At 38.5% G+C, this 24835-nt stretch overlaps 7 protein-coding genes across 10 annotated transcripts in view; 3 read left to right on the forward strand and 4 right to left on the reverse strand.

The window, feature by feature from the left end:
- LOC104705917 (trafficking protein particle complex subunit 8-like) overlaps positions 1–399 on the reverse strand; it is an 8690-nt gene extending 8291 nt beyond the window's left edge. Inside the window, exon 1 of one of the 2 annotated variants that reach the window (XM_010422013.2) lies at positions 1–399. This exon is cut by the window's left edge and continues 4 nt beyond it. In XM_010422013.2, coding sequence (XP_010420315.1) covers positions 1–132 — 132 coding nt within the window. In that variant the 5' untranslated portion in view covers positions 133–399. The other variant, XM_019228287.1, reaches the window with a different exon arrangement.
- Positions 4826–9103, forward strand: LOC104705918 (acetolactate synthase small subunit 1, chloroplastic-like). The gene is made up of 13 exons (XM_010422014.2): positions 4826–5164; positions 5469–5682; positions 5816–5899; positions 6275–6343; positions 6425–6508; positions 6944–7096; positions 7184–7264; positions 7381–7485; positions 7586–7708; positions 8248–8400; positions 8496–8561; positions 8672–8763; positions 8864–9103. Exons 1-12 carry the CDS (start codon positions 4935–4937, stop codon positions 8753–8755), a joined length of 1446 nt encoding a protein of 481 aa, XP_010420316.1. The 5' UTR covers positions 4826–4934; the 3' UTR covers positions 8756–8763; positions 8864–9103.
- Positions 9265–14783, forward strand: LOC104705921 (conserved oligomeric Golgi complex subunit 1-like). 3 transcript variants are annotated; one of them, XM_019228288.1, is made up of 7 exons: positions 9267–10928; positions 11906–12681; positions 12979–13170; positions 13378–13658; positions 13807–13986; positions 14091–14259; positions 14345–14783. In XM_019228288.1, the coding sequence occupies exons 1-7, from the start codon at positions 9479–9481 to the stop codon at positions 14495–14497; spliced, it is 3201 nt and encodes a 1066-aa protein (XP_019083833.1). In that variant the 5' UTR covers positions 9267–9478; the 3' UTR covers positions 14498–14783. The 3 variants fall into 3 exon arrangements, with proteins under 3 accessions (XP_019083834.1, XP_010420318.1, XP_019083833.1); XM_019228289.1 differs by lacking the exon at positions 14345–14783 and having other exon boundaries at positions 9265–10928; positions 14028–14119; XM_010422016.2 differs by lacking the exon at positions 11906–12681 and having other exon boundaries at positions 9266–11704.
- Positions 14762–16570, reverse strand: LOC104705920 (ubiquitin carboxyl-terminal hydrolase-like). The gene is made up of 4 exons (XM_010422015.1): positions 16389–16570; positions 16028–16121; positions 15845–15947; positions 14762–15734 (listed from the first exon to the last, which is right to left on the reverse strand). Exons 1-4 carry the CDS (start codon positions 16417–16419, stop codon positions 14952–14954), a joined length of 1011 nt encoding a protein of 336 aa, XP_010420317.1. The 5' UTR covers positions 16420–16570; the 3' UTR covers positions 14762–14951.
- LOC104705922 (FRIGIDA-like protein 1) lies at positions 16764–18358 on the forward strand. Its single transcript, XM_010422017.2, has one exon. It carries the CDS (start codon positions 16819–16821, stop codon positions 18211–18213), a length of 1395 nt encoding a protein of 464 aa, XP_010420319.1. The 5' UTR covers positions 16764–16818; the 3' UTR covers positions 18214–18358.
- LOC104705923 lies at positions 18620–20032 on the reverse strand. Its single transcript, XM_010422019.1, has 2 exons — positions 19848–20032; positions 18620–19596 (listed from the first exon to the last, which is right to left on the reverse strand). Exons 1-2 carry the CDS (start codon positions 19939–19941, stop codon positions 18812–18814), a joined length of 879 nt encoding a protein of 292 aa, XP_010420321.1. The 5' UTR covers positions 19942–20032; the 3' UTR covers positions 18620–18811.
- Positions 23125–24835, reverse strand: part of LOC104705924 (probable acyl-activating enzyme 6) — a 5802-nt gene continuing 4091 nt past the window's right edge. Inside the window, exon 2 of the mRNA XM_019228650.1 lies at positions 23125–24833. Within this exon, the coding sequence (XP_019084195.1) occupies positions 23284–24833 (1550 nt within the window). The 3' untranslated portion in view covers positions 23125–23283. The remainder of the gene's footprint in view (positions 24834–24835) is intronic.

The raw sequence follows: 24835 nt of genomic DNA on the forward strand, positions 1-24835 counted from the left end.
AAGCGTCTCCACAAAGGATAGACCATTCTTGAGGAACGTCTCTTCAACAAGGGGCGTACATAGAACCATAACCACTGGACTAACTTCGTCCAAGAGCATTTTCCCAAGCGAAGAGTTCACCGGCTCCACCATTCTTTCGTTCCCCCTAACACTCCCAAAAATTCCTCAATATCTATAGATCCCCTCCTTTTAAGACAATCAGAGCTACGACGCCGTCGTCAGGGCTTGATATGGATAGGATTTGACGATCTCCACGGTTAAACGGAGGAGTGTGTAGAACGAAGAAAGCGACGAGTAGGATTAATTCACCGGAGAATTGGAGGGGAATGATCGTTATCGGGATCGAGATCGACGCAGAGAGCTGTAGGTAGATTGAAGCGACATGGACGACAAACCCCAATTTCATCTATTCATTTTATGTAATTGGCCCTTTAATTTAGGTCATAATTGCAATCGTGCCCATATATATTTTTAGACTTGTAGAAAAAAATTTGGCACTGTGAGAAGCTTCTTTGAATTTGATGATGGACATTATTACACAAGAAGAAAGGTATATAGAGTGTTTTAATCTTTGGTGAATGATTATTATCCATAAAAATTGTTAAATGATCGAAATGCAAACCTAGAGGAGTCAGAATCACCATATAACTTTGAGAACTTTAAAAGAGTACTTGAAGCAATCATGGTACCATCACAACCACATCTTGAGAAATAAATAGTTGATGGAAGAAGCAAATGTTACATTATTGCATTGGCAGTAACCAAATCTATAAAATAGAGATTAAACTAGGAAAATAACAAACATAAACTCCAATGAATTCACCCGAGAAAGCGACTTCATCTCGTTTGGTTTCTGAGTCACGTGTAAATAGTTGTCGACATCGCATACGATCATAAAACAACAACTTCTTCTTCTTTAAAATTGCTAGTGGCACGAGAGGGTAACATGTAAATCTTGGGATACCATGCAAAGCAAGAGTTAAATCCAGTTCTATAGAATACATTTTGTCCCATGTCTTGTTGTTTGAATTGAACGACCATATCACTTGGTGTGGCCGTTTCATCTCGGATACGCACAAGCGGTTGTCGAGGTTGCACATGACCATCCCGTAACGATAGGAGGACTTGAAAAAGGGAGCTTTAGAGATGACTTGAAAAGCTTCAGTGTGAAGATCGAAAGATACAACTTTGGTTTCTAGGCAGTCGGCTAACCAATGAAGCGACCCATCAACAAACACAGGATTAACGGGAGCAAGAACGCGATAAGAAGCGTTGGTGGTAAAGTCAAAAACTTGGCATGTGGTAGCGTTTTCTAGGCCTAAATCAAAAGAGTTGTATAGCCAAACGAGCTTGTATATATGTGCTCGTGAATATGTCTTTACCGAATCCAAGCCTAGAGAATCCGTGCTCACTGTTGAAGAGAATTTGATGATCATAGGGTCCTTGAAAGTTACAAGGAGGAAGAGCCCGATACCATCTAGTGGCGGGTTGACCACAAAAGCTTTGTAGGGATTGTAGAGACAAAGGAGGCCGTCACAGCTATTATGGGAAACCAAGTAGAAGTTCTTGTCCGTCGTCTCCTCCCAAGGAAAAGGGATCTTGACCGATGAGGATGAACCCAACACCAGGGTTCTTATTGTGTCAATGTCCAGGTGGGTAGTTACGGACACCATGAGAACATCTGGATCTCCTGATCGTTGACGATGCGTGAAGTGTCTTCCTTGGAAGCATTGGGACTCAATTGTTGATCTCCATAGCTTCGATACAGCCTTGAATCTCAGCAGAGACTTCACCGCAACACTCTCCAGGATTCCCTCTACTACTTCGTGTGGCAGCTGCAGCAGCGATTCCTTCCTCAAGCAATGTTCTCTCGACATTCTTTTGTCTTGCGGTCTCCGATGAAGAGATAATTTATACACCAGTAAAAGTACTCAAACGTACATATATAATTTACGAATTAGGTTTTACCCCGTGGTACACCATGGGTCTATTATTTTATTGATATATATATTGTTAAAGATTGTAGATAGAGTTTTGTAAAAACTCTTGATTCGCAAATTGAGAATATACATTTTACGATTTGTTAATTATGATTTAGGAATGAATGATCTAGCATATTCTTATTATGATTCTGAGTTGATATTATTGAATTAATAGTGTACATTTAAAGCTAATAAGATCTTACCAAATATGTAATCGTTTATTAAACGCAAATTAGATATTTCCTAAGATGTATTCATCTTGAATTAGTTGCTATATTATAGAGATGTGATTAAGAGGATGTGATTACATAATTTGGGTTATCAATTCTTTTTGTCAAACTCAGTCCGAAAAATTCGGCATGCAAATTAGATCTTTCCTAAGATACAATGAGCATTAATTGGATGTAAATAAGTATGGTATGGATTAAAAACTAGCCCAAAATATTCGGCAATCTTAAAGAGGATCCGGATAATTGAATCGGTTATAATTTTAGTTAAAAACCCGACCGAAGTTGGCAAAAAGTGATGGCACCCTATTGTACTCCAAAAATGTATTTCAAGCTCTATATGTGGATATACTTGTTTGGTTACAAATATCCTAAGACAATTTTTAATATATATATCCGTTTATAAAAATTCAAATCACATTATATGCTGAAAAAAATCTAAAATTTTATTAACTTTATGTATGTCCAAGCCCGCTCCGCTAAGCCCAGCGGCTTAGCGGACTGGCCCGTGGGCCTAAATAATATATTAAAAAATAAAGAAAATTAATAAAAAAATATATTAAAATAAAGTAAAAGTAATAAATAATAATTTAAAAAATAAATAAATAAAATTAATATTTATATTAATTTTTTACTGATGTTTTAATTTTTTTACATTAAATTATTTGTGTTACCACATATTTTTAAAAGATATATATTTAAAATTATATAAAAATAGTTATGTATCTATATTAGATATTTATTATTATTTCAATATTTGAAGACCACGGGCCGACCGGCCAACCCGCGGATATAACCCGCTAAAGCCTGCAATCTGTTTGGACCAGGCCCGCAAAACCCGCTTTTTAATGGGTTTAATATTTAATGTTTATACTCGCTCCACTGAAGTACTATTTGGGCTAGGTCCGCGGACATGGAGCCCGCTTGACACCTCTCTCTTTTCTTTCTCTAAAAATATAAAATTATGATTAAAAAGACTTTTTTTGAATTTCCCATCAAGGAATAGGAAATCTAGCTTCTTCTTCCTCTCCGAACCCTATCTCTTCTTTCTTCTGATTAGGGCTTTGATTTTTCTTTGGGCTCTGAACCCAAATATGAGTTAGACCGCGACGGTCAGGATCTTGTCTTCCTGATGAGATTGTTTGATTTTTAACTATATATAAAAAAAAGTACAAGCCGACAGAAAATGGGACCCACCAGAATACATCATCTGACTTTATCATAAAATATTTCCCTTCCAAACGCCTAAACTTTTTAGCAAAAGGACTTCAAGAACGCTGAACGCATACATTAGATTGGACATACAGATATGACATACCATAGGCTTAAACATCCCAAAACGGTTGAAAGGCTGAATCCAACCAGCAAGAGAATGTGACACGAGAACTAGCAGCCAGAAGCAAGCCTTTTACAGCTCTACCTCCACGATATTGTCCTCAGTAAGAACAAATCCAAGTTTGTGGCCCGAAACACTTTATAATATTTCTTCACAGATAAAAAAAGTGGCAATCAATCAATATATGAAAGTTCTGATGAGTGACTTACAAATGAACCCCATCAGGGATTAGCCTGATGTTTCCACCCCTTTTTAGATGATTTAGCTAATTAATGCAACATAAAGTAAGTTTGCATCCATATTTTTATTTCCAAATTGACCCTTAATCACAGACAAAACTATATAGTGATCGAAAGTTTCGTAGTATGAAAACGACAATGCACGTATAAGTTCTTTATTGTAATACGTACTGAAACCATGTGTGTGGGTGCAACCATGAACCATGTGTGTGGGTGCAACCATGAACCATGTGTGTGAGTGCAAATAATAGTGAAACCATGTGTGTGGGTGCAACTGTGCAAGTAATAGTGAAACCATGTGGGTGGGTGCAAGTAATACGTCCGTCAACATTAGAAAAGCAACGAGTTAGAAATTCGTAATAAACTTTGCTACTCATATGTGTATAAAAAAACTATTAAGTTTAATGAAGAAAAAAAACTATTAAGTTTTGAAATTTTGAGTATAACATCTGTTTTTTTTTTTTTTTTTTTTTTTTTTTTTTTTTTTTTTTTTTTTTTNACCAGTATAAAACACAATGTAAAACTTGTGTAAAAGCTCGAGGTACATAGAAATGAAAAATACTACTGTACTAAACTCAATAAAAACACTAATAACTTTTGAAAATTTTTTATACAGTTTTTATGTGGCAAACAATTGCTTATGTTATGTTGGATATATGACTATATGAGTAATTATGATTCATGTAAACTATGTGTGATGATGGCATAAGTAGGTATACAAGACACAACTTGTTGCTGCCAAAAAATAAAAAGACCATTCATTTGCTCTTAATCCTATTTTTTAATATAATTAGTATTATTCAAAAGACCAGATTTCCAAAATAGGAATTGTATCCGATTATTTTGTCAATAATTAAAACAAAGACTACATACACAAGTAGCATAAACAAAAGCCTTGCGATATTTTAGCAAATACGTACGTGTAAACAAAGACTACTAAACGATAATAAATAAAATAAAAAACACAATGACTAAGTAAAAAAATTAAATATTAAAAAACGTTTAAATAGTTTTGTCCTACACAACAAGATCTTTCTCCACTCGCAGCCAACCAAAGGTGCCCTTTTTTTTTAACCCCCAAAGTTCCACACTCTTTCTCTCGTCATTCTCCCTGTCTTCCGCCTCCCAGCACTCTTACTCTCCCCCAGCAATGGCGGCGGCGGCGACGGCTACGGCTACGGCTGCTTCATTGTACCCATCTCGTGTTCACTTCCAGAACCAGAGCAAAGTTTATGGCTTTCCGGCAAAAACCCCGAACTCAGTCAGAGTAACTCAGATCATCGATGGGAGAAAGATGAGGAATGCCACTGTTCTATCCTCTGCTTCCACCGATAAAGCCATCACCACTGCTCAGTCTTTAGCTCCCAGAGCTTGTGATAGGTTCGTTTCAGTCATAAGAAGTGACAAAAAGCTTTTTTTTTTGTTGATTTCGTGAATTGGGTTTAGAAAAAAGTTAATCTTTTTCTCTTCCTCCCTCTCCAATTTCTACAATTGATTAAAGTGTTGTTGTTTATTAGTGTTCTGTTTCTCTTTTGGCATGGTCTGTAAAGCAATGTTGGTTATAAAAGTTTCAAGCTTTGCTTTATCAGTATTAGTGTAGATCTTCCCTTTAGTAAATTAGGTGTGGATCAGATAGTTTTTGTTCTTGATCATGACTTTGAATTGTATGAATTTTTTTGTTCAGAGTAAGGAGGCATACCATCTCGGTGTTTGTGGGTGATGAGAGCGGTATAATAAACCGGATAGCTGGTGTGTTTGCTAGAAGGGGATATAATATTGAGTCCCTTGCCGTGGCCTTGAATGAAGACAAGGCTCTCTTTACTATAGTTGTTCTTGGGACAGACAAAGTCCTGCAACAAGTTGTAGAACAGCTTAACAAAATCGTCAATGTCATCAAGGTTTTCATGTTGTTCTCTTTTAACTTTATTATTTGCTGCTTTTGGTTAACTGTTTCTTTGATCTTAGGCACGCAATAGGAGATGTCTATAGTATTTTATGACTCTAATCTTGCACTCATTATGGTTTGCTCAGGTGGAAGATATCTCCAAGGAGCCGCATGTAGAACGTGAACTAATGCTCATTAAACTTAATGCTGATCCAAGCACCCGTTCAGAGGTAAAGAATAGTTTTGCAAGAAGTAACTACACTCGAACTTAATTCTAAAAATTGGGTGGATGGTCAGAGGTTGTTTTATTGGGTACTATATTAATGCAGTCACATTGAAAAACGTTAAGGATATATGGATGAAATGAAGCTTTTATTCTTTATGATTAATTGAGTCATGGTAAAGAGTCTTCAGTCTCTGATGATTAGTCACATCACATTAAAATCACAAGGATATAGATGAGAAGAGGTTTCCTTCCATGTTTTGAATGGAGTCACAATAAGGAGATTTCTTCTTCTTACGATTAGGCGATTTCGCCAAATCTCAAGGATGTAGATCAGGCTATGTTATAAAAAGGTTTCTAGTGAAATTTTCATGTACTACAGATCATGTGGTTGATGGATATCTTTAGAGCAAAAATCGTGGATACCTCGGAGCACTCTCTAACGATTGAGGTAAGACCTTTTCTTCATTTTATAGGTACTTTGATCATATGCTCGTTATGGTTCTAATAAGTCCAATTTTTCATTTCTTAGGTAACTGGAGACCCAGGAAAAATGGTTGCACTTGAGAGAAACTTAGAGAAGTTTGGAATAAAAGAAATCGCGAGAACAGGGAAGGTAATCTTTAATGTCAAAAACTCAAAAGCCACCATTTTTTGCTCCATTCCTTCTTAATTGTCAACAACATCTGACACTAAATGTCATACATATGTCTTGAAAAAGTTTGTTTGAACGGTTGGACTCACATGTATCATACTTGTAGCCACTTGTAGCCTTTATTTATTTATTTTGTCTATTATGTCACACATGGAAGACTCAGAAGGTCCTTCGGTAAGTTTCAGGATACTCTAACAGCAGAGCCAATGTCTCATGGAACTCCCAGTTTAGCTTTTAGATGACTTGTTCACAGCTTAAATCTCATGAATCCAATTGATCTCAATGTGAAAGATCAACTTTCCCATTTAGTTAATTCTTTGTTTTAGTGACTATAATGATTAAATTCAAGAACTTTTTCATTCCTAACTGCTGTTGTATACTACTGTTTACCTCTAGATTGCTCTGAGACGGGAAAAGATGGGAGAAACCGCTCCGTTTTGGAGATTTTCAGCGGCATCATGCTCACTTCATTTGAAGGAACCGCCTCATGAGACTGTTACAGAGAAAACAAAGCTAGCAATGACTGGAAATGGCAATGCATCATCGGGGGTATAGGATAAATTAGCTAATTTATTTCTCCCTGTACATATCTAAGCGCCACTCGATTGATCAAGATCAGCTAATGCTTTATTTTAGGGTGACGTTTATCCAGTGGAACCCTATGATGATTTCAAACCGGTCCTTGACGCTCATTGGGGAATGGTATACGAAGAAGATGTAAGATACATTTCTTGGTTACTGCATTCGTTTTATATAATTTTCTTGTTGTTCCAGAAGATTCTGAGAAACTGGATGTCAAAATGAAAAGATAAAACTGTTTTAACTTATTGCAGTCGAGTGGAAACCGGTCCCACACGTTATCTATACTTGTAGCGAACGCACCCGGAGTTCTTAATCTAATAACCGGAGCTATCTCTAGGAGGGGTTATAACATCCAGGTTATTATGCACATATGCTTGCTTTTAGTTATGTGAATACATACTTGCTCTCCTCTTTTCTGCCAAGAGGATTTGAAAGTTGTCATTTTTATCGCTCTAGAGTCTAGCTGTTGGTCCTGCTGAGAAAGAAGGCTTATCTCGGATTACGACAGTTATCCCTGGAACTGATGATCATATAGACAAATTGGTTAGGCAGCTTCAGAAGTTGATTGATCTTCACGAGGTGAGCAAATGGTAAANTATACATTTCTTGGTTACTGCATTCCTTCTATGTAACTTTCTTGTTGATCCAAAACATTCTGAGAAACTGGATGTCAAAATGAAAAGATAAAACTGTTTTGACTTATTGCAGTCGAGTGGAAACCGGTCCCACACGTTATCTATACTTGTAGCGAACGCACCCGGAGTTCTTAATCTAATAACCGGAGCTATCTCTAGGAGGGGTTATAACATCCAGGTTATTATACACATATGCTTGCTTTTAATTATGTGAATACATACTTGCTCTCCTATTTTCTGCCAAGAGTATTAGAAAGTTGTCATTTTTATTGCTCTAGAGTCTAGCTGTTGGTCCTGCTGAGAAAGAAGGCTTATCTCGGATTACGACAGTTATCCCCGGAACTGATGATCATATAGACAAATTGGTTAGGCAGCTTGAGAAGTTGATTGATCTTCACGAGGTGAGCAAATGGTTCAAAACCATAGTAGTTAGGTGTTCATTTTATAGGTCTAGTAAAGTTTCCCTTTGATTGAGTATTCTAGGTCCAAAATATTACCCACATGCCATTTGCGGAGCGAGAACTGATGCTCATCAAAGTAGCCGCTCATACTTCTACAAGGAGAGATATTCTAGATATTGCTCATGTTTTCCGTGCTAAGGCCATTGATGTCTCTGATCATACTATCACTCTTGAGGTGCTAATATCATATCTCCCTAAAAAATTACAAGAAAAAGCTGAAACCTTTCTGAATTTTCTGATCTAGTAGCTTATGTAATCATCGATTTGCAGGTTGCGGGAGATCTCAGAAAAATGGCTGCACTACAAACTCAGTTGGAGGTGTATGGAATCTGTGAGGTAACTAAACAAAGCTTCTTCTCTCATCTCTTCACAGACACAATCGCTTCTGCGTTTGAAACTTGATTTGGCGATGCTTATGGTTTGTGTTTTTTTTTTATGAATGGAAGGTGGCCCGGACAGGAAGAGTGGCATTGGTAAGAGAATCTGGAGTGGATTCGACTTATCTTCGTGGATACTCTCTTCCTTTGTAGTTCCAAAGGTGACTAATCTTTTTTTAACAATCAAAGATGCATTATGCATTGTTTGTCGTTTTGCATCTCCATCGAGTTATATATCAATGGATGGATCTTCTTGTGCAGAGGACTTGCATCAAGCTCCAATGGTTCCTCAGGAGTCATGGCGTTTGGAGTTGTTTTAGGAGGACGTATTTAGAGAACTAAATAAATAATAATCACGTTTGTTTCGGTAATTAGCTTGAATGCTTTTCTCAAATGTAAACCACCACTGTTTGTAGCTTTTCAAAGACTTGTATAAATTTGGTGGCAAGGAAGGGGTTTAATCGAATCGTGGAGACATGAGTTTAAGAGTTTTGCATACCATCGACATCGATCTTTAATTGAACCAATTAATTTATAACCGTACCGTACCGGACCGGACCGGTTTGATTTTGATTAGAATCCTTCTCTAGCGAACCAAAAAAAACAGGGGCAAAATTGTAATATTCAGAAAAACGTTTAAGTTTCTCGTCGTCTTTCTTCGCAACAATGGCAGAAACTAAAAAAAAAATAGATCTTAATTCGTTCAGAGGGGATTCTACTTGTGAATCTGAGGCAAAGCTTTCCCAGATCCGAGATCAGATCTGTGTTGTTGTCTCTCTCTTCTTCTTCTTCTTCTTCTTCTTCTTCAGTAGAGTGGAAGCTATGATGTATTGACTACTCGAGAGAACAGACACGAAGAGGCACGCTCGAGAAACCATGAGAATGTCATCGGCTTCCACCGGAGAATACCGTCCCGCCGCCGGAAGTAGCGGAGGTGGACAACGAGATGCTGAGTCTCTATTTCGTACGAAGCCAATGTCAGAGATTCGAAATGTGGAGTCGGCGACTAGGAAGAACATCGAGGATAAGAAAGAGGAGCTTCGGCAACTTGTTGGGACTAGGTACCGTGATCTAATCGACTCAGCTGACTCGATTGTGCATATGAAGTCGCTCTGTGAGTCGATCTCGGCCAATATTTCTTCGATCCACGGTAACATTCGATCGCTTTCATCCTCTTCTGTTGCGGAAACTCCTAAGCTCGCTAGCCCCAACCCGTTCCGAGTCAATGTCTATGGGATCGCTTGTCGTGTTAAGTATCTGGTTGATACGCCTGAGAATATTTGGGGATGCCTTGACGAGTCGATGTTTCTAGAGGCTGCTGGGAGGTACATGCGTGCTCAGCATGTGCAGCAGAGACTGGTTAAGTTGGAGGGATGTGGCGGTGGTGATGCACCTGAGGTTGATCAGAGTAAGCTGTTGGCGAATTTTCCACTATTAGAACACCAATGGCAGATAGTAGAGAGTTTTAAGGCTCAGATTTCGCAGAGAAGCCATGAGCGGCTTCTGGATCCAGGTTTAGGGCTGGGAGCTTATGTCGACGCTTTAACTGCCGTTTCGGTGGTTGATGACCTTGATCCGGAGCAAGTGCTTGAGTTGTTTCTAGACTCGAGGAAGACTTGGATTCTGCAAAAGTTGAATGCTTGTACTGGTGAGGATGCTGGTGAGGTTGTTTCAGTGTTTTGTGATGTGTTAAGTGTGATTCAGGTTACAGTAGGACAAGTTGGGGAACTCTTCTTGCAGGCCTTGACTGATATGCCTCTATTTTATAAAACAATCTTGAGTACCCCTCCAGCTTCTCAGCTGTTTGGTGGAATTCCGAATCCAGAGGAGGAGGTTGGGTTGTGGAAATCCTTCAGAGATAAGCTGGAATCCGTCATGGTCATCCTTGATAAAAATGACGTTTCTAAGGCTTGTCTGACTTGGTTGAGAGAATGCGGTGGACAGATTGTCGGTAAGGTTAGTGGGAAGCATTTGATTGAAGCTATAGTTACTGGCGCAGAGCTTGGATCAGCCGAAAAGTTGATAAGGGAGACCATGGATAGCAAAGATGTCTTGAAGGGTAGTTTGGATTGGCTTAAAAGTGTTTTCGGGTCTGAGGTAGAGCTGCCTTGGAATAGAATCCGAGAGCTTGTTCTGGCGGATGATTTGAACCTATGGGATGAAATCTTTGAGAAGGCCTTTGTGGAAAGAATGAAATCTATTATCGACTCCAGATTTGAGGATTTGGCTAAAGCCGTCAATGTAGCAGATTCGGTTCATGCTTATAGCGAGATTACTGGTGAGAAGATCAACTTCCAAGCATACTTAAACAGACCTTCTACAGGTGGTGGTGTCTGGTTCATTGAGCCTAATGCAAAGAAAGTTGGTCTTATTTCCGGAAATAAGTCATCCCCTGAAGAAAGCGACTTCCAAGGTTGTCTAACTGCGTACTTTGGTCCTGAAGTTAGCCAAATGAGAGATGCAGTTGATAGGCGCTGCCAGAGTGTTTTGGAAGACCTCCTAAGCTTCTTCGAGTCAGAAAAGGCAGGTCCAAGGTTAAAGGATCTTGCCCCATACGTGCAGAATAAGTGTTATGATAGTGTTTCAGCACTTCTTGCAGATGTAGATAAAGAACTTGAATTTCTCTGTGCTGCCGCAAAGAAAGAAAACAAGGACAGTGAAGCAATTCCACCTCCTATAATAATTGAGAAATCACTATTTATGGGACGCCTTTTGTTTGCATTTTTGAACCACTCAAAACATGTTCCGTTGATTCTTGGTTCTCCAAGATTGTGGTGTAGAGAAACTATGACTGCAGTTTCTGATAAGTTGTCATCCTTGTTGAAGCAACCAAGATTTGGCTCGAATACTACAGTCACTGCTGACAGCCCTGGAAAGCAATTGCATACCGATCTTAGAAGGCAGACTTCATTAGCTGTTGCTGCATTACTTGGAGCGGAAGAGAAGACAAGTCCAAAATTTGAAGAGCTTAATAAAACAATGCGAGATCTGTGCATCAAGGCTCATACATTGTGGATACAGTGGTTATCTGATGAGCTTTCAGCTATTCTCTTGCGTGATCTTAGGAGTGACGATGGATTGTCTGCTACAACTCCTTTAAGGGTAACTACAAATGATCTTTATCCTTTGTCTGCATTTCCTTTGTCTTTTAATTCATTCTGCTTAGCTGTCTCTTCTGGATCGATTTAGAAAGAGCTGACAAAATCGACAGAGGTAGTTAATTTGCTTATGTCCTATGTTCAAATTCTTTGTTTTTGGTGGAAATAATTCTGAACTATTCNTTAAACAGACCTTCTACAGGTGGTGGTGTCTGGTTCATTGAGCCTAATGCAAAGAAAGTTGGTCTTATTTCCGGAAATAAGTCATCCCCTGAAGAAAGCGACTTCCAAGGTTGTCTAACTGCGTACTTTGGTCCTGAAGTTAGCCAAATGAGAGATGCAGTTGATAGGCGCTGCCAGAGTGTTTTGGAAGACCTCCTAAGCTTCTTCGAGTCAGAAAAGGCAGGTCCAAGGTTAAAGGATCTTGCCCCATACGTGCAGAATAAGTGTTATGATAGTGTTTCAGCACTTCTTGCAGATGTAGATAAAGAACTTGAATTTCTCTGTGCTGCCGCAAAGAAAGAAAACAAGGACAGTGAAGCAATTCCACCTCCTATAATAATTGAGAAATCACTATTTATGGGACGCCTTTTGTTTGCATTGTTGAACCACTCAAAACATGTTCCGTTGATTCTTGGTTCTCCAAGATTGTGGTGTAGAGAAACTATGACTGCAGTTTCTGATAAGTTGTCATCCTTGTTGAAGCAACCAAGATTTGGCTCGAATACTACAGTCACTGCTGACAGCCCTGGAAAGCAATTGCATACCGATCTTAGAAGGCAGACTTCATTAGCTGTTGCTGCATTACTGGGAGCGGAAGAGAAGACAAGTCCAAAATTTGAAGAGCTTAATAAAACAATGCGAGATCTGTGCATCAAGGCTCATACATTGTGGATACAGTGGTTATCTGATGAGCTTTCAGCTATTCTCTTGCGTGATCTTAGGAGTGACGATGGATTGTCTGCTACAACTCCTTTAAGGGTAACTACAAATGATCTTTATCCTTTGTCTTTTAATTCATTCTGCTTAGCTGTCTCTTGTGGATCGATTTAGAAAGAGCTGACACAATCGACAGAGGTAGTTAGTTTGCTTATGTCCTATGTTCAAATTCTTTGTTTTTGGTGGAAATAGTTCTGAACTATTCTGATTCTTTGAAGTTGTAATGCAATAGTTTATACTTCCTCCTGCATTTCAAAAGTTTATACTTCCTAGCATTTCAATAGTCATATGCAAGGTTAATTTTGTAGTGTCTTTGCTCATCTTTTAAGAATGATATAGGGATGGGAGGAGACAATAGTGAAGGAAGAGCAGGACGAGAGTCAGTCTGAGTTGAAGATATCACTTCCATCCTTGCCTTCGCTCTATATGATTTCATTTCTTTGTCGGGCATCAGAAGAAATTCATCGAATAGGAGGTCACGTACTGGATAAGTCAATTTTGCAAAAATTTGCTTCAAGCCTGTTGGAGAAGGTGCGTCGTCTCTGATTACTTCTTCTTTTTTTTTTCCATTTACGACAGAGATATTACTGGCAAGAAAAGGTTTTCTCTTCAAAATGTTCATAGCTGTTTGATAGATTTTGTTTCATATTCACACTTTTTCACTTTCATCGGTAAACATAACCAAGCTAGTGATTGCCTATAAGAATAATTTTTTAAACCTTCCATTGTACAATGCAGATCACCATTATTTATGAGGATTTCTTATCTGCCAGGGAGGCCAACAAACCCCAAATTTCAGAGAAAGGAGTTTTACAAATTTTGCTGGATTTGAGATTTGCATCTGACGTTCTTTCTGGGAGTGATACAAGTACCAATATGGAGACACCAAAGAGCACAATTACTAGATCAGCTTACAGGCGAAAGCAGGACCAACAGAAAACAAAGTCAGTCAATAGAGGTCGAATTGATGGAGTGACCTCCCAACTAACCCAAAAGTTGGATCCCATAGACTGGCTCACGTAAGAAATCTCATCCCTAATCTTTACCTATGTCATATATTATCTTTACTATTTTGGCTGTTCTAAGAAGCTCCTGGCCTGGGAATATCGTCTTGTTGTTTACTGTCTCAGTCACTCTCTGATTCTAGTCTTTTGAATATCTAAAAAGGTACGAGCCTTATCTTTGGGAGAACGAAAAACAGTCGTACCTGCGCCATGCTGTACTCTTTGGTTTCTTTGTGCAACTAAACCGAATGTACACAGATACTGCGCAGAAACTACCAACTAATTCAGAATCAAATATCATGCCATGTTCCACAGTTCCTCGCTTCAAATACCTTCCCATAAGGTTAGATTTTCGTCTTCTACATCTAATAACATTGTTTGTAGGTATTGTAAAATTTGGGAAAACTAGTTTCTGATATCAGAAGTCTTCGTATCGTGTCAATGCAGCGCTCCAGCTCTGTCTTCTAGAAGTACAAATAAGGTCTCTGTTCCTGTTACATCAAATGATGCTTCGTCAAGAAACTCATGGAAGGCATTTACAAACATCGAGCAATCTCAAACAAGTGATTTGGAAGAAGATTCCAATTTCGGCGGGGCTTTCAAGTCTTTCATGCAGGTAAGGTTTTGGTGTTTGGTTAACTAATGGCTACAATGTTGTAATCTGGTTTAGTATCTTAGACCATGTACAAATTGTTTTTCAGGGAAGCACATTCAAGCTGGGATCAATATTAACTGATGGACAAGTGGGAATATTCAAGGACAGATCAGCAGCCGCTATGTCAACATTTGGCGATATACTGCCGGCTCAAGCTGCCGGTTTACTCTCTTCTTTCACAAACACCAGATCCGAGTGATGATGATTATTCACCAGTTTTGAGACTAAACCGTCGTTTTCAACCCGAATTTCTGCGGTCGGTTTATGATTCATACAGAAGATACGAAGGAAGCTGATTTGAGACATGAACCTTAAGACTAGAGATATCTTCTTTGCTATACAAGTTTTACAAAAAACGAAGAGAACATGTTTTGTAATAGGTTTTGATTTATTGTTTCTTATATGCTTCTTTTATAAGGAACATGTAATTAAGTAAAAAAAAAAAAGATTTGGTTCAGCAAAATCCTCAGAACAAGCCTTGCACATTGATTGAGTGACCAGAGAAATTAGTTAAAGTTTTGCTACATATATAACCCATCTGATTTCCATCAAGTTAAAGTTCTGCTACATATAATAACCAACCATCTGATTTCCATCAACAAAATCCGCAGAGGCATTCAGATCGCTAATACATCAAGTTAATCAAAGCAGAATTAGGGATCACGGTTAGCCTTATCAATGAGAGGTTTCAGCTTCTTCTTGTCAGCAAGAATCTTGAGGAAATTGAAGAGGAAAGGGACATAGTTGTGTTTCCTTCTCATGTTCTCTTTCTTCCAGTTCTTAGACTTCTCCTCCTCCATTACAATCTTCTGCGAAACAGTCTCTATCCCGATATTGACTTCCGAAAGAGATCTATCGAGAGCCTCATAACTGCTTTTCTCAGCGTATTTATCAGCTTGCAAACCACCTAACTGCTGCAGAATCCTCTCTCGCTCTCGTTGGTACTCTTTCAGTTCAGCTACATACAGCTCTTTCCTGTTCTTAACTACAGCTAAGAGACTAAACCGAATTTCATTCTGCGAATACCTGTCAATCCTCTCTTGTACCACAGGTTGGACCATTCTGAGCCACTCGATTCCTTCTGGCTCACCAAGACACTGTCCAAGACTAATGGGTCCTTCTTTAAGACCATCGAGCTCATACAAGATACCATCGACAGGTAAGTAGCTGATGTAATGATACACATCATCATCTTCTTCTACATTTCTGGCAGCAGCTAATTCATCTTCTTCCATGGTGGAAGTTGGGTCGGGCCTGGCAAATGTGTTGTGAGCTGCACGTATCGCCTCATTGTTGTTGATGGCTAAACCTTTCAGTTCAGGTGGAAATTCTTTGGCGAATTTTTTCAGTTCTGATAGTTCTGAGCCGATATCAATACTCGAAGAGTTCAAGAGAACCGATAACATCGCTTGCGTCGCACAAGCATTGTTGATTATCTGCAAAGAGATGCATAGTTTTAAGAAAATGGTTATATGATTTTGCAAATTACGATTATAATAATTCTCCCATAAGTCAGAAAATCATCTAATGTGACAGTGAGAGTGACCTGGCTTGCAAAGAAGAAATTCGGGTTTGGTTCCATGATGACAACACGACTATCCTTTTCCTCTGGACGCCACTTGTAAAGCAATATCAATCCATATACAGGTCTGCAAGTGAACCTCAGTTGTATGAGTTACATTTTCGAAACAAGAAAGACGAAAGAGTAACTAGTGGAGCTAGTAACTACCTTATTTCATCAAGAGAGTTAATGTCCAAAGAATACAATTCCTCAACCTGCACACCTTTCACTTGCATTTGTTGTATAATCTCAGTGAACACACCTAAACATATAATACGGGAAATGAATGAATATTAAGAACAACCACACACACACACACACTAAGCAACATTGTTGTGTTCTCTAATGTTGCTTACAAGTTACAACCAAAACATTATCTTCTACCCTTTTACAGCTCCATAATAATCACAATCAATAAGAAAAAAAAAACGAGCTTTGTTTCCGAAATCATCACCTTTATAAATCCAATTCAATATATGAACATTTACCAAAAAAAAAACCCCCCAAATTGGAGGGGAGAAAAATATACCAGGATCTGATTCTACAGGAAACCAAGACATGATTCAACTATGGCTCGCGCCGGTGAAAATGGGACTGAACTAAGAGATTAGGGGTTCTCTCTCAAATTCGCTAATCTCCTCCCTTCGACTTCATCGTCTTCACGGTCGCTGCTGATGACTCAAAAGAGACTAGCACTGGTGTTGTGTGGTCGTCTCGTTTTTTGTCTTTTAATTATTAATAAAGGTCGCTTCTAAACCGAATCGAACCGAAATTGAATTATCCTATTAGGCTATTACCCATTAAAAATTTTATATACCGATATAAACCGAACTTATTCAAGTAAACAACAAATCGGTTTTAATTTTATTAAATTAATACCGAACCGATCATGTCAACTCTTTATGTATATAGAATCGCCGGAGAAAGCAATTAAAAAAAAAAATCTTAGGGTTCAAACAATGACGGCGACTGAGACTATCTCCGCCGCGATAAATCAGATTGATGAGAAGAAGGAACAGTTAAAGAAAGCTTTCGACGATCTTCAGTTACACCGATCTATCCTTTCACCCTCTTTCTCCCTTTCCTGGTCTGAGATCGACTCCCACTTCTCCTCTCTCCAATCCTCCCTCTCTAACCGATTCCGTCTCCTCCAATCTATAGCAGCTCCTGTGGAAGATGATTCGTCTAAACTCAAAACTTCTGATGCAGAAACATCGCCGGAGGAACAACCCGTTGTTGAGCCGGAGTTGAGAACGTTGTGTGAGAATAACGACGGAATTGGTTTGACCAAGTATTTGATCCGTCGTTGGGATGATGATGCTCCTATGAATCCCGAGCTTTCTGCTGCGATTCGCTACTCTCCGAATCCGGCGTCAATGGTGCTCGACGCGATCGAAGGTTCGAAGCAGAACCACACTCCATCGTCGTCGTCATCGGGGAAACCATTCGATGTAAGGAGAGTTTACGTTTTTTTAATGGAAGCTTTGATTGAGATCAATGCGAGTATCGCGGTTGATACGAGAAAGAGAGCTAAGAAACTGGCCTACGATTTGAAAACGAAGATAGGTGCAAAGCCTTTGGAGGCGTTAGTGTTTTTGCATTTACTCGCAGCTTTCGAATTAGGATCTGAGTTTGACTCTGAGGTGCTTTCTGATTACGTTTTCATGGTCGCTAAGTACAAGCAAGCTACTAAGGTGTGTAACAAGATTGATTTAGGTAGCGGAAGAGTTGGATTACTAATCAGGAGGCTCTTGGATTCTGGTAAACCAATCTTTGCAGTTAGATTCATGTATGAGTGTGGGATGACTGATGAATTCGAGCCAATCCCTGTTTTGAAATCTCACATTAAGGATGCGAGAGAAGCTGCTCTCAGAGTTTGTAAGGAAGATAACTACTCTCTCAAGTCACAGAACGAAGCCATCGATAAAGAAGTCAGTGCATTGAAAGCAGCGATCAAAATCATCAAAGATCAAAACATTGAATCCGAGTTTACTCAGGAGAAAGTCGAGGAACGTGTAGAGGAGCTGGAGAAATGCAAGGCACTGAGGAAACGCAACACCACTAATCCTCCTCAGAAAGAGTCACAGCAAAAGGGGAAAAAGCGGGATCGAGACTGCAATGTGACACAAGTTCCAGTTACGAGTCAGCAGCTACTTTCTAGACCAGAAGCTCTTCTTATGCATGAGCATGGTCATCATGGCTTACAGTTAAACCCTTATGGTCTTATGACCCCAGCATTTAATGGTGTTGTTGGGCACTTTGGTTCAGCTGCAACTCCTCAATCTCTTTACTATGCTCAACAAACTGGATTTGTGTTGCCGCCTCAATACCACCCACCTTATTATTCTCAGTAGCAGCATCTCGACCGTAAGATCTTAATCTCCTCAGTGCAAAATGCATAGTTGTAGATTATAGTCTGACTCTGAACTTGTCTGGTGTAAATTTGGGATGTTCTTTTGGTGTAATGAAAATTAAACATAAAATCAACAGCTCTTTGTAGCACTAAGAAGGTTTTGGAAACAGAAGATTAAGAAAAGTCATTGGAGCAAAGCGTAATTCCTGTCTGATGCAAATGCCATAGCAAAACCAAATTTATTCGTGTAGGCAATATGACAAATAGGACACGGGCATTAGCAATGTAATTTGAAAGAAAGAGCTCTTGAAATGGATCGCATGTGAAATGGATTTTGGCATTTTGCTCACTAATCACAGTATTGTAATCGTTTTCATCTATCCTCCGAAGCATCATAAAGCAAAAAATTGCAGAGTACCGAGATAATTTTGGTTGGAATTCAATTTTATCTGAGTCTACAAGAGTACAGTTCTTGGAAAAATCATGTTATTAAACTGTATTTTTCCACTTGACTAATAGTTAAAATACAGTTTTCACAATACAAACAAAGCAGAGAAAGCACGATCCTCCCTCTCACTCAACTGTTAGTCATCAAATAACTAACTAGACTTCTTGTTGTCCTCCAAGCTGCCTTCCATGACTTCCATAGATCTGCCTTCCATGACATCAGTAGATCTGCCTTCCATGACTTCAATGATGGAAACGAGTCTTTCCACAGGAACCTTAGTAGCATCGGATCTCATACCAATGTCGGAACGCAGGCGATCAAAACAGTACTTACCATACCCTACAGTCCCTACCAACACCACACCACCAAAACCTGTAACTACATATCCAAGTGTTGAAGAAACCACCGAAGCTGTTCTACCAGACTTCACCATCCCAAAAAGACCAATCGCCCAAGAAACAGCATCGCCTGCTACAGACGCGGAATTGGCTTGACCACTACTTCCAAGCTTGATCTTTAACATGACAACCAAACCAGTTTTGCAATAGGTAGCAAAATCTTCACAATTGTTCTCAAACAGGTTGTAAGCACCAAACCGGTTTCGCAATAAGAGGAACTCAGCACGGGAAACGACGTCATCACAAGGATCTGAAGTTGCAGTCGTGCAAGTACCTCCCCGTTGCTTTGCGATAAAGAAAGCTGGAGAGACACCGTACTCGAAGAGATAAAGGTTTCCTCCGGCGAGAAAGCAATCAAGGCAAGAAGAGATTACACCGTCGAGTTTGGATTGATCTCCACACTTAGGACAAGGGTTGTTGCCTCCTCCATGATTCGGAACTGAGCTAGTGATGAAATTGTCCAGGAAAGTCCCTGTTCCGGTTTCGAGACCACCTCCACGAGTGAAATGTATCACCTTCTCATCGCCTACATAGATTCCTGCGATATTGTAAACAGAGTAAAATCGTGTTTATGAACAAACAAACAAACAAAAAAAAAACCCAAAATTTGGAATCTTTTGATAAACCCAGAAAAAGGCTGTAAAATGCAACGAATCTAACATACATTTCCACGAAATTGTGTTATGAAAGAAACCCAAAAACTGGAATCTTTGATAAACCCCAGAAGTTAACTAATGTAATGAATGGATCTAATATACATATATAGAGAGAAAGAGATGGAAAGCGAACCGTGATGAGAGTAGATATAAGCGTTACGCCAAGAGTAGATGTGATCTCCTGCTTTCAGATCATCTCTGGAGATTTGGTTGGACAGTAATCCCATAGGGTCGTCGAGCAAGATCTGATTTTGCTTACCGATTACGTTTTTTTTTTTTTTTTCTCCTTTTCTTTTGGTCCTTTAGTTCACTCCACTTGTACATATTTAAAAGCTCGGCGAAAAGATTGCAAATAGCCAAATACTGTATCTCTCCATACTAATAAAAGCTTGTAAAGTGACCCCAAACTATGGATAGTTTACAAAACAACCCTCAGACTATAGTGTATGTTTTAGCAATTTTCAATAGTTTGACTGTTATCTTGCAAATATTAATTATTTTGAGGGTTGTTTTGTTTTGCTTTTTTAGTTTCTTTTAACTTTTTGGAGTTGTAATTAGTTCACTACGGAACAAAAAATAACATACAAGCTATTGCTATAATTTAATACTAGTAGTATGTTTCCTTCTTGATTAAGCAAAACAAGATGGTTAGTTCGTCACAAACGTTGCTTTCACCTCCGAAAGAGATTGTGTACAAATTCATTGACCATGTCTTTTGGCTATAAATGCGTTCGTCACAACCATAATAGAAATCAATAGCTCTTTTTGGTAGTACTATTTTTATAACGGTGAAAAGCCAACTTTTTATTAATTAAAAGAAATTTCTCTGTCATTTTTCTCCAGCCATTGACTAATTTCGCAATTCAAGTTTCTCTTTCCTTTCCACATGTTTCTTTTGCTGTAAATTTTGCGTTACAATTGTGTTGGCAAATTGACAAACAGCAAATGTGCTAAGTCCAGATAAGTAGTGGAGAAACGATCTTTCACCTTTGTGTGGGCAGAGCACAAGAAGTTACGTCAAGATCACAAAAATCTCCACTTTCGAACTTCGTCAATACCAACTAGGAGTTCAATTCTTAAATAATCTATATTAACATTTTCACAGCAGTTTTAGCAAAGAAATACTTTAAGTTTAAAGTTATTTACAAAGAATGTTATTGTGATTAAAACATTAAAAAAATCGAATAAAACAAATCTCGGGATAATCTTTCTATATCTTTGTTCCCAAAATTATTTCGATCCTCAATGCTAATTAAACAAATCAAACAACATTCAATATTTTAAAATTATAGAAACTAGAATATCTTAATTACATATTCGATTTAAATTATATGGAAACTGGAAATCATATAATTAATAGCAAATGGAAACCAATATCGCATATTCTAAATCATTGGTATATTACTCGCATATTCCATATAAGCTTTCTAAATCTTATTCAAATATTCTGAAATTGTGAGATCTTGAAAATATTATCTACTTTCTCGACAAGTTTATCGCTAATCACTTACCTACAACCCTAGGATCTCCTTATAAGTCTATAAATACTGCTCATTCACCACAGCTCATAACACCAAAAAAAACGAAACACACAAACAGAAAATTTTAATTATAATTATTGTTGTTTTTTACCTTTCTAATACGTTCGCTCAAACTATGTTTTGATTGTAAGGATTATTTCTTTCATTAATTAAGTTATTGATTTACACTATACTCTCCTATATCCAAACTACATTGTTATATATGAGTTATTTTATTCAGCAACAATCAGTTTACATTTCTGAAATTTAGAGTTTTTATACAACTTCTGCAATGAAAATTGGTTACTAACCATTGCATCCCTAGCTTGATCAAAATTATTGAGCTATTACGGCTGATTTTGTTGTGTATTACAGGCCACCTATCAAGCAAATGCATTTTACTAGAAAGTGTATTAATGGTAGAAGTGCATATTATCTAGCGTAGTTCAACATCTAATTGTAATCGAATAAGTGCATCAAAGTTGAGCTGAAAGATTGAGTGGAAAATATAAAAGAAAATCATATATAGTACCATTTCATAAGCAACAAAGAATTATATTTCACTGTCAACCATTCCAGTCACATTCAAATTCAGGTCTAACACTAGACACTCTCAACATATAAATCTATTACATCAGGTGTATATTCTCATACGTACCTATGTGGCTTCCAATTTAGAGCTTCAGTTCCGAGACATAATCAAGTCTACAATTTGTCAATTTGATCTGGTAAACGAACTTTGTAGTGTACAATATTAATCTATCTTTGCTGATATCTGTTGCCTTCCATGAATATACAAATAACAACCTCTCTCCTTTAATTGCTCATTCTATACATTATATATATATTTTGGACAAACGAGGCTTTATATTAATCTTTTATTACTTTCCATTAGAGGAGTAAGGTTCTAAGTCAAAATAAGAGCAAACACAACACTTATTCCACATGTATATATCCTAAATAGTACTACGACAGAGTGGGTATACACAAAATATTAAGCCCGTTAAAAGTCTATGCAAATTACGGGTTTTAGCAAAGTACATAAGCGGTTTGAGGGGTCATCCCAAAGACTATAAATAGATGATTAAAATAAATATATTATATAAATAATATTTTAACATAGTTATGTGAATATAATATATGAAATATGTGATAATGTGAAGAAAGTTATTGTATAACAATTAAGATATTAACAAAATATTAATATTATAAATTATTTTAATTTTTTTTCTTTGCCACTAAATTTTTAAAGAATAATTAATATAAAATTTATATAGGGGACATGTTTGGGAATAACTTTAACGACCATGGTCTTATCGGGTTGACGCGTTGCGGTCCAAGAAAAAAAATATGGACCGACTTGTTTGACACCTCTAAATACATAATTATTATGAACAACAAGTACAACAACTTAACAATATAAAATAATATTAATACTATAGATTAATTTATAATAAAAATAAATTGTCGTGCGGTATACCACATATTAAACCGTGAAATTAACAATCAAAATACAACTATACAATCTTAAACATCAAATAATACGTATAAAATTAACTAACAGTTATAATCTGAAATTTAATGATTTTAGTAAAAAAATAATCCCGCGGTACACCGCGGGTTAAAATCTATTAATGTTAATTTTTTATAAGTTAACATCGGGCACAAGTTGTACATATGTGGATCTTAATAACCACAAATTTTAACGTTATTGTAACATACAAAATGCTAACATCTATACTGTTATTTTCGAATTATAACTTTGATGTTTGTTTTCCTATCTCCATAGAATTAGAATGCCACGCCTAACTCTACTAGATAGTAACTCAATCTACTCCAAACGACAAAAAAAAAACATGTTTCCTTCTTGAATTAATATAAAAAAAAACCTCAAACCAATCAACCGTTTTGTTACATATATGGGGATTAGGGAATACAAATTCATTGACCATTATATTGTCCAGTTGCTACATATTCGTTCCATAAATATATTAGAATCAATGTGATTCGTAATCTTATGGAACGGTGAAAGATGTTTAAGAAATTGTATCACCCATCACCCATCGTCTTAGCAATCTCCTTAAGCACAAGCTTAGAAACTTTCCCCGTCGAAGTCGTAGGCAACTCATCCCTAAACAAAACCGTTTTAGGAACCATAAACCTAGACATCTTGTTCCTACAATACTCTATCAACTCCTCCTCCGTAGGTTCCACACTCAACCCTTCTTTCAGACTCACAAACGCACACGGCGTCTCACCCCAAAACTCATCAGGTCTCGCCACCACCGCCACCTCACTCACCGCCGGATTCGTATACAAAACCGCTTCAACCTCCACGCTACTCACATTCTCTCCTCCTGATATGATTATATCTTTCGATCTATCCTTAATCTCTAAATAACCATCCGAGTGAATCACACCAACATCTCCAGTGTAACACCACCCGTTCTTTAAAGCTTTCTCTGTTCCCATCGGATCTTTCAAGTAACCAAGCATGATCGAGCTTCCTCTCATCACTATCTCTCCCATAGTTTCTCCGTTCCTCTCGACGCTTCGACCCGATTCAGGATCCACCACGTCTATTTCAGTAAACCCGACGGTTCTCACTCCTTGCCGTGCCTTCAGCCTCGCTCGATCACTCGCCGGTAAACGATTCCACTGTGGCTTCCACACGCAGGAGACGACTACACCGGCCGCTTCTGTTAATCCGTAACCGTGACTGATAACGAAACCGATTGACTCGGCGCGGAGGAGCACGGCGGCTGGAGGTGGAGCACCGGCGGTTAAAATGTTGACGGGACGTTTTAACGGCTGATGAGATTCCTGAGTCGCAGCCGATAACATGTTGAGCACGACCGGAGCTCCACACATGTGCGTGACGTTGTGATCACGTATCAAACGGTATGTTAACGGCGCTTCGAACTTGCGCAAACAGACGTTAGTTCCTCCGACGGCGGCGATCCCCCACGGATAACACCAACCGTTAGCGTGAAACATCGGTAGAGTCCATAAGTAAACCGGATTTTTCGGTACGGTCCAATCGATTAGAGAATCCATTGACATTACGAAAATACCCCTGTGGCAGTGTACCACTCCTTTGGGTGCCGAAGTCGTACCGGAAGTGTAATTAAGCACAATCGGATCCCATTCGCTTTCGGGTCGGATCCATTTGAAACCCGGATCGCCTCTCTCGACAAGATTATCGTAAGTGTAACTGAACTTGTTGCGAACCGCCACGTCAGCACCACCTCCTCCTTCCTCTTCTTTATCGGCGATGAAGACGAGAATGGGCGGATCAGTCGTCATCATCGAGATAGCTTCGACGGCTAGATTGCAGAAGAAGACGTCGACGAAGAGAAGCTTAGATTCAGAGTGGCTGAGTAGAACAGAGACGGTGCGTGCATCGAGTCGCGTGTTGATGTTGTTGAGGATTGCGCCGGACATGGGAACAGCGAACTGGAGCTCGTACATCGTCGGAGTGTTGGGAGAAAGGACGGAGACGACGTCGGACCTGCCTAAACCGAGGGAAGACAGAGAGGATGCGACGCGGAGACAACGGAGGTTAGTTTCACGCCACGTGTAAACGGTGTTGCTTCCGTAA

This window comes from Camelina sativa, chromosome 8 (genome assembly GCF_000633955.1).
Source record: "Camelina sativa cultivar DH55 chromosome 8, Cs, whole genome shotgun sequence".
Classification (NCBI taxonomy): Eukaryota; Viridiplantae; Streptophyta; class Magnoliopsida; order Brassicales; family Brassicaceae; genus Camelina; species Camelina sativa.

Coding starts and splice junctions, on each gene's coding strand:
- LOC104705920 (XM_010422015.1), bottom strand. CDS start 16,419: ATGTCTTGGTTTCCTGTAGAATCAGATCCTG. Junction 16,122..16,388: donor TCCTGTAGAATCAGATCCTG/GTATATTTTTCT, acceptor TTATATGTTTAG/GTGTGTTCACTGAGATTATA. Junction 15,735..15,844: donor ATTTCTTCTTTGCAAGCCAG/GTCACTCTCACT, acceptor ATCTCTTTGCAG/ATAATCAACAATGCTTGTGC.
- LOC104705922 (XM_010422017.2), top strand. CDS start 16,819: ATGACGGCGACTGAGACTATCTCCGCCGCGATAAATCAGATTGATGAG.
- LOC104705923 (XM_010422019.1), bottom strand. CDS start 19,941: ATGGGATTACTGTCCAACCAAATCTCCAGAGATGATCTGAAAGCAGGA. Junction 19,597..19,847: donor TTATATCTACTCTCATCACG/GTTCGCTTTCCA, acceptor ACAATATCGCAG/GAATCTATGTAGGCGATGAG.
- LOC104705921 (XM_010422016.2), top strand. CDS start 9,479: ATGAGAATGTCATCGGCTTCCACCGGAGAATACCGTCCCGCCGCCGGA. Junction 11,705..12,978: donor CTGCTACAACTCCTTTAAGG/GTAACTACAAAT, acceptor AGAATGATATAG/GGATGGGAGGAGACAATAGT. Junction 13,987..14,090: donor TTCAAATACCTTCCCATAAG/GTTAGATTTTCG, acceptor GTGTCAATGCAG/CGCTCCAGCTCTGTCTTCTA.
- LOC104705918 (XM_010422014.2), top strand. CDS start 4,935: ATGGCGGCGGCGGCGACGGCTACGGCTACGGCTGCTTCATTGTACCCA. Junction 7,097..7,183: donor ATGGCAATGCATCATCGGGG/GTATAGGATAAA, acceptor GCTTTATTTTAG/GGTGACGTTTATCCAGTGGA. Junction 7,486..7,585: donor GGAGGGGTTATAACATCCAG/GTTATTATGCAC, acceptor TTATCGCTCTAG/AGTCTAGCTGTTGGTCCTGC.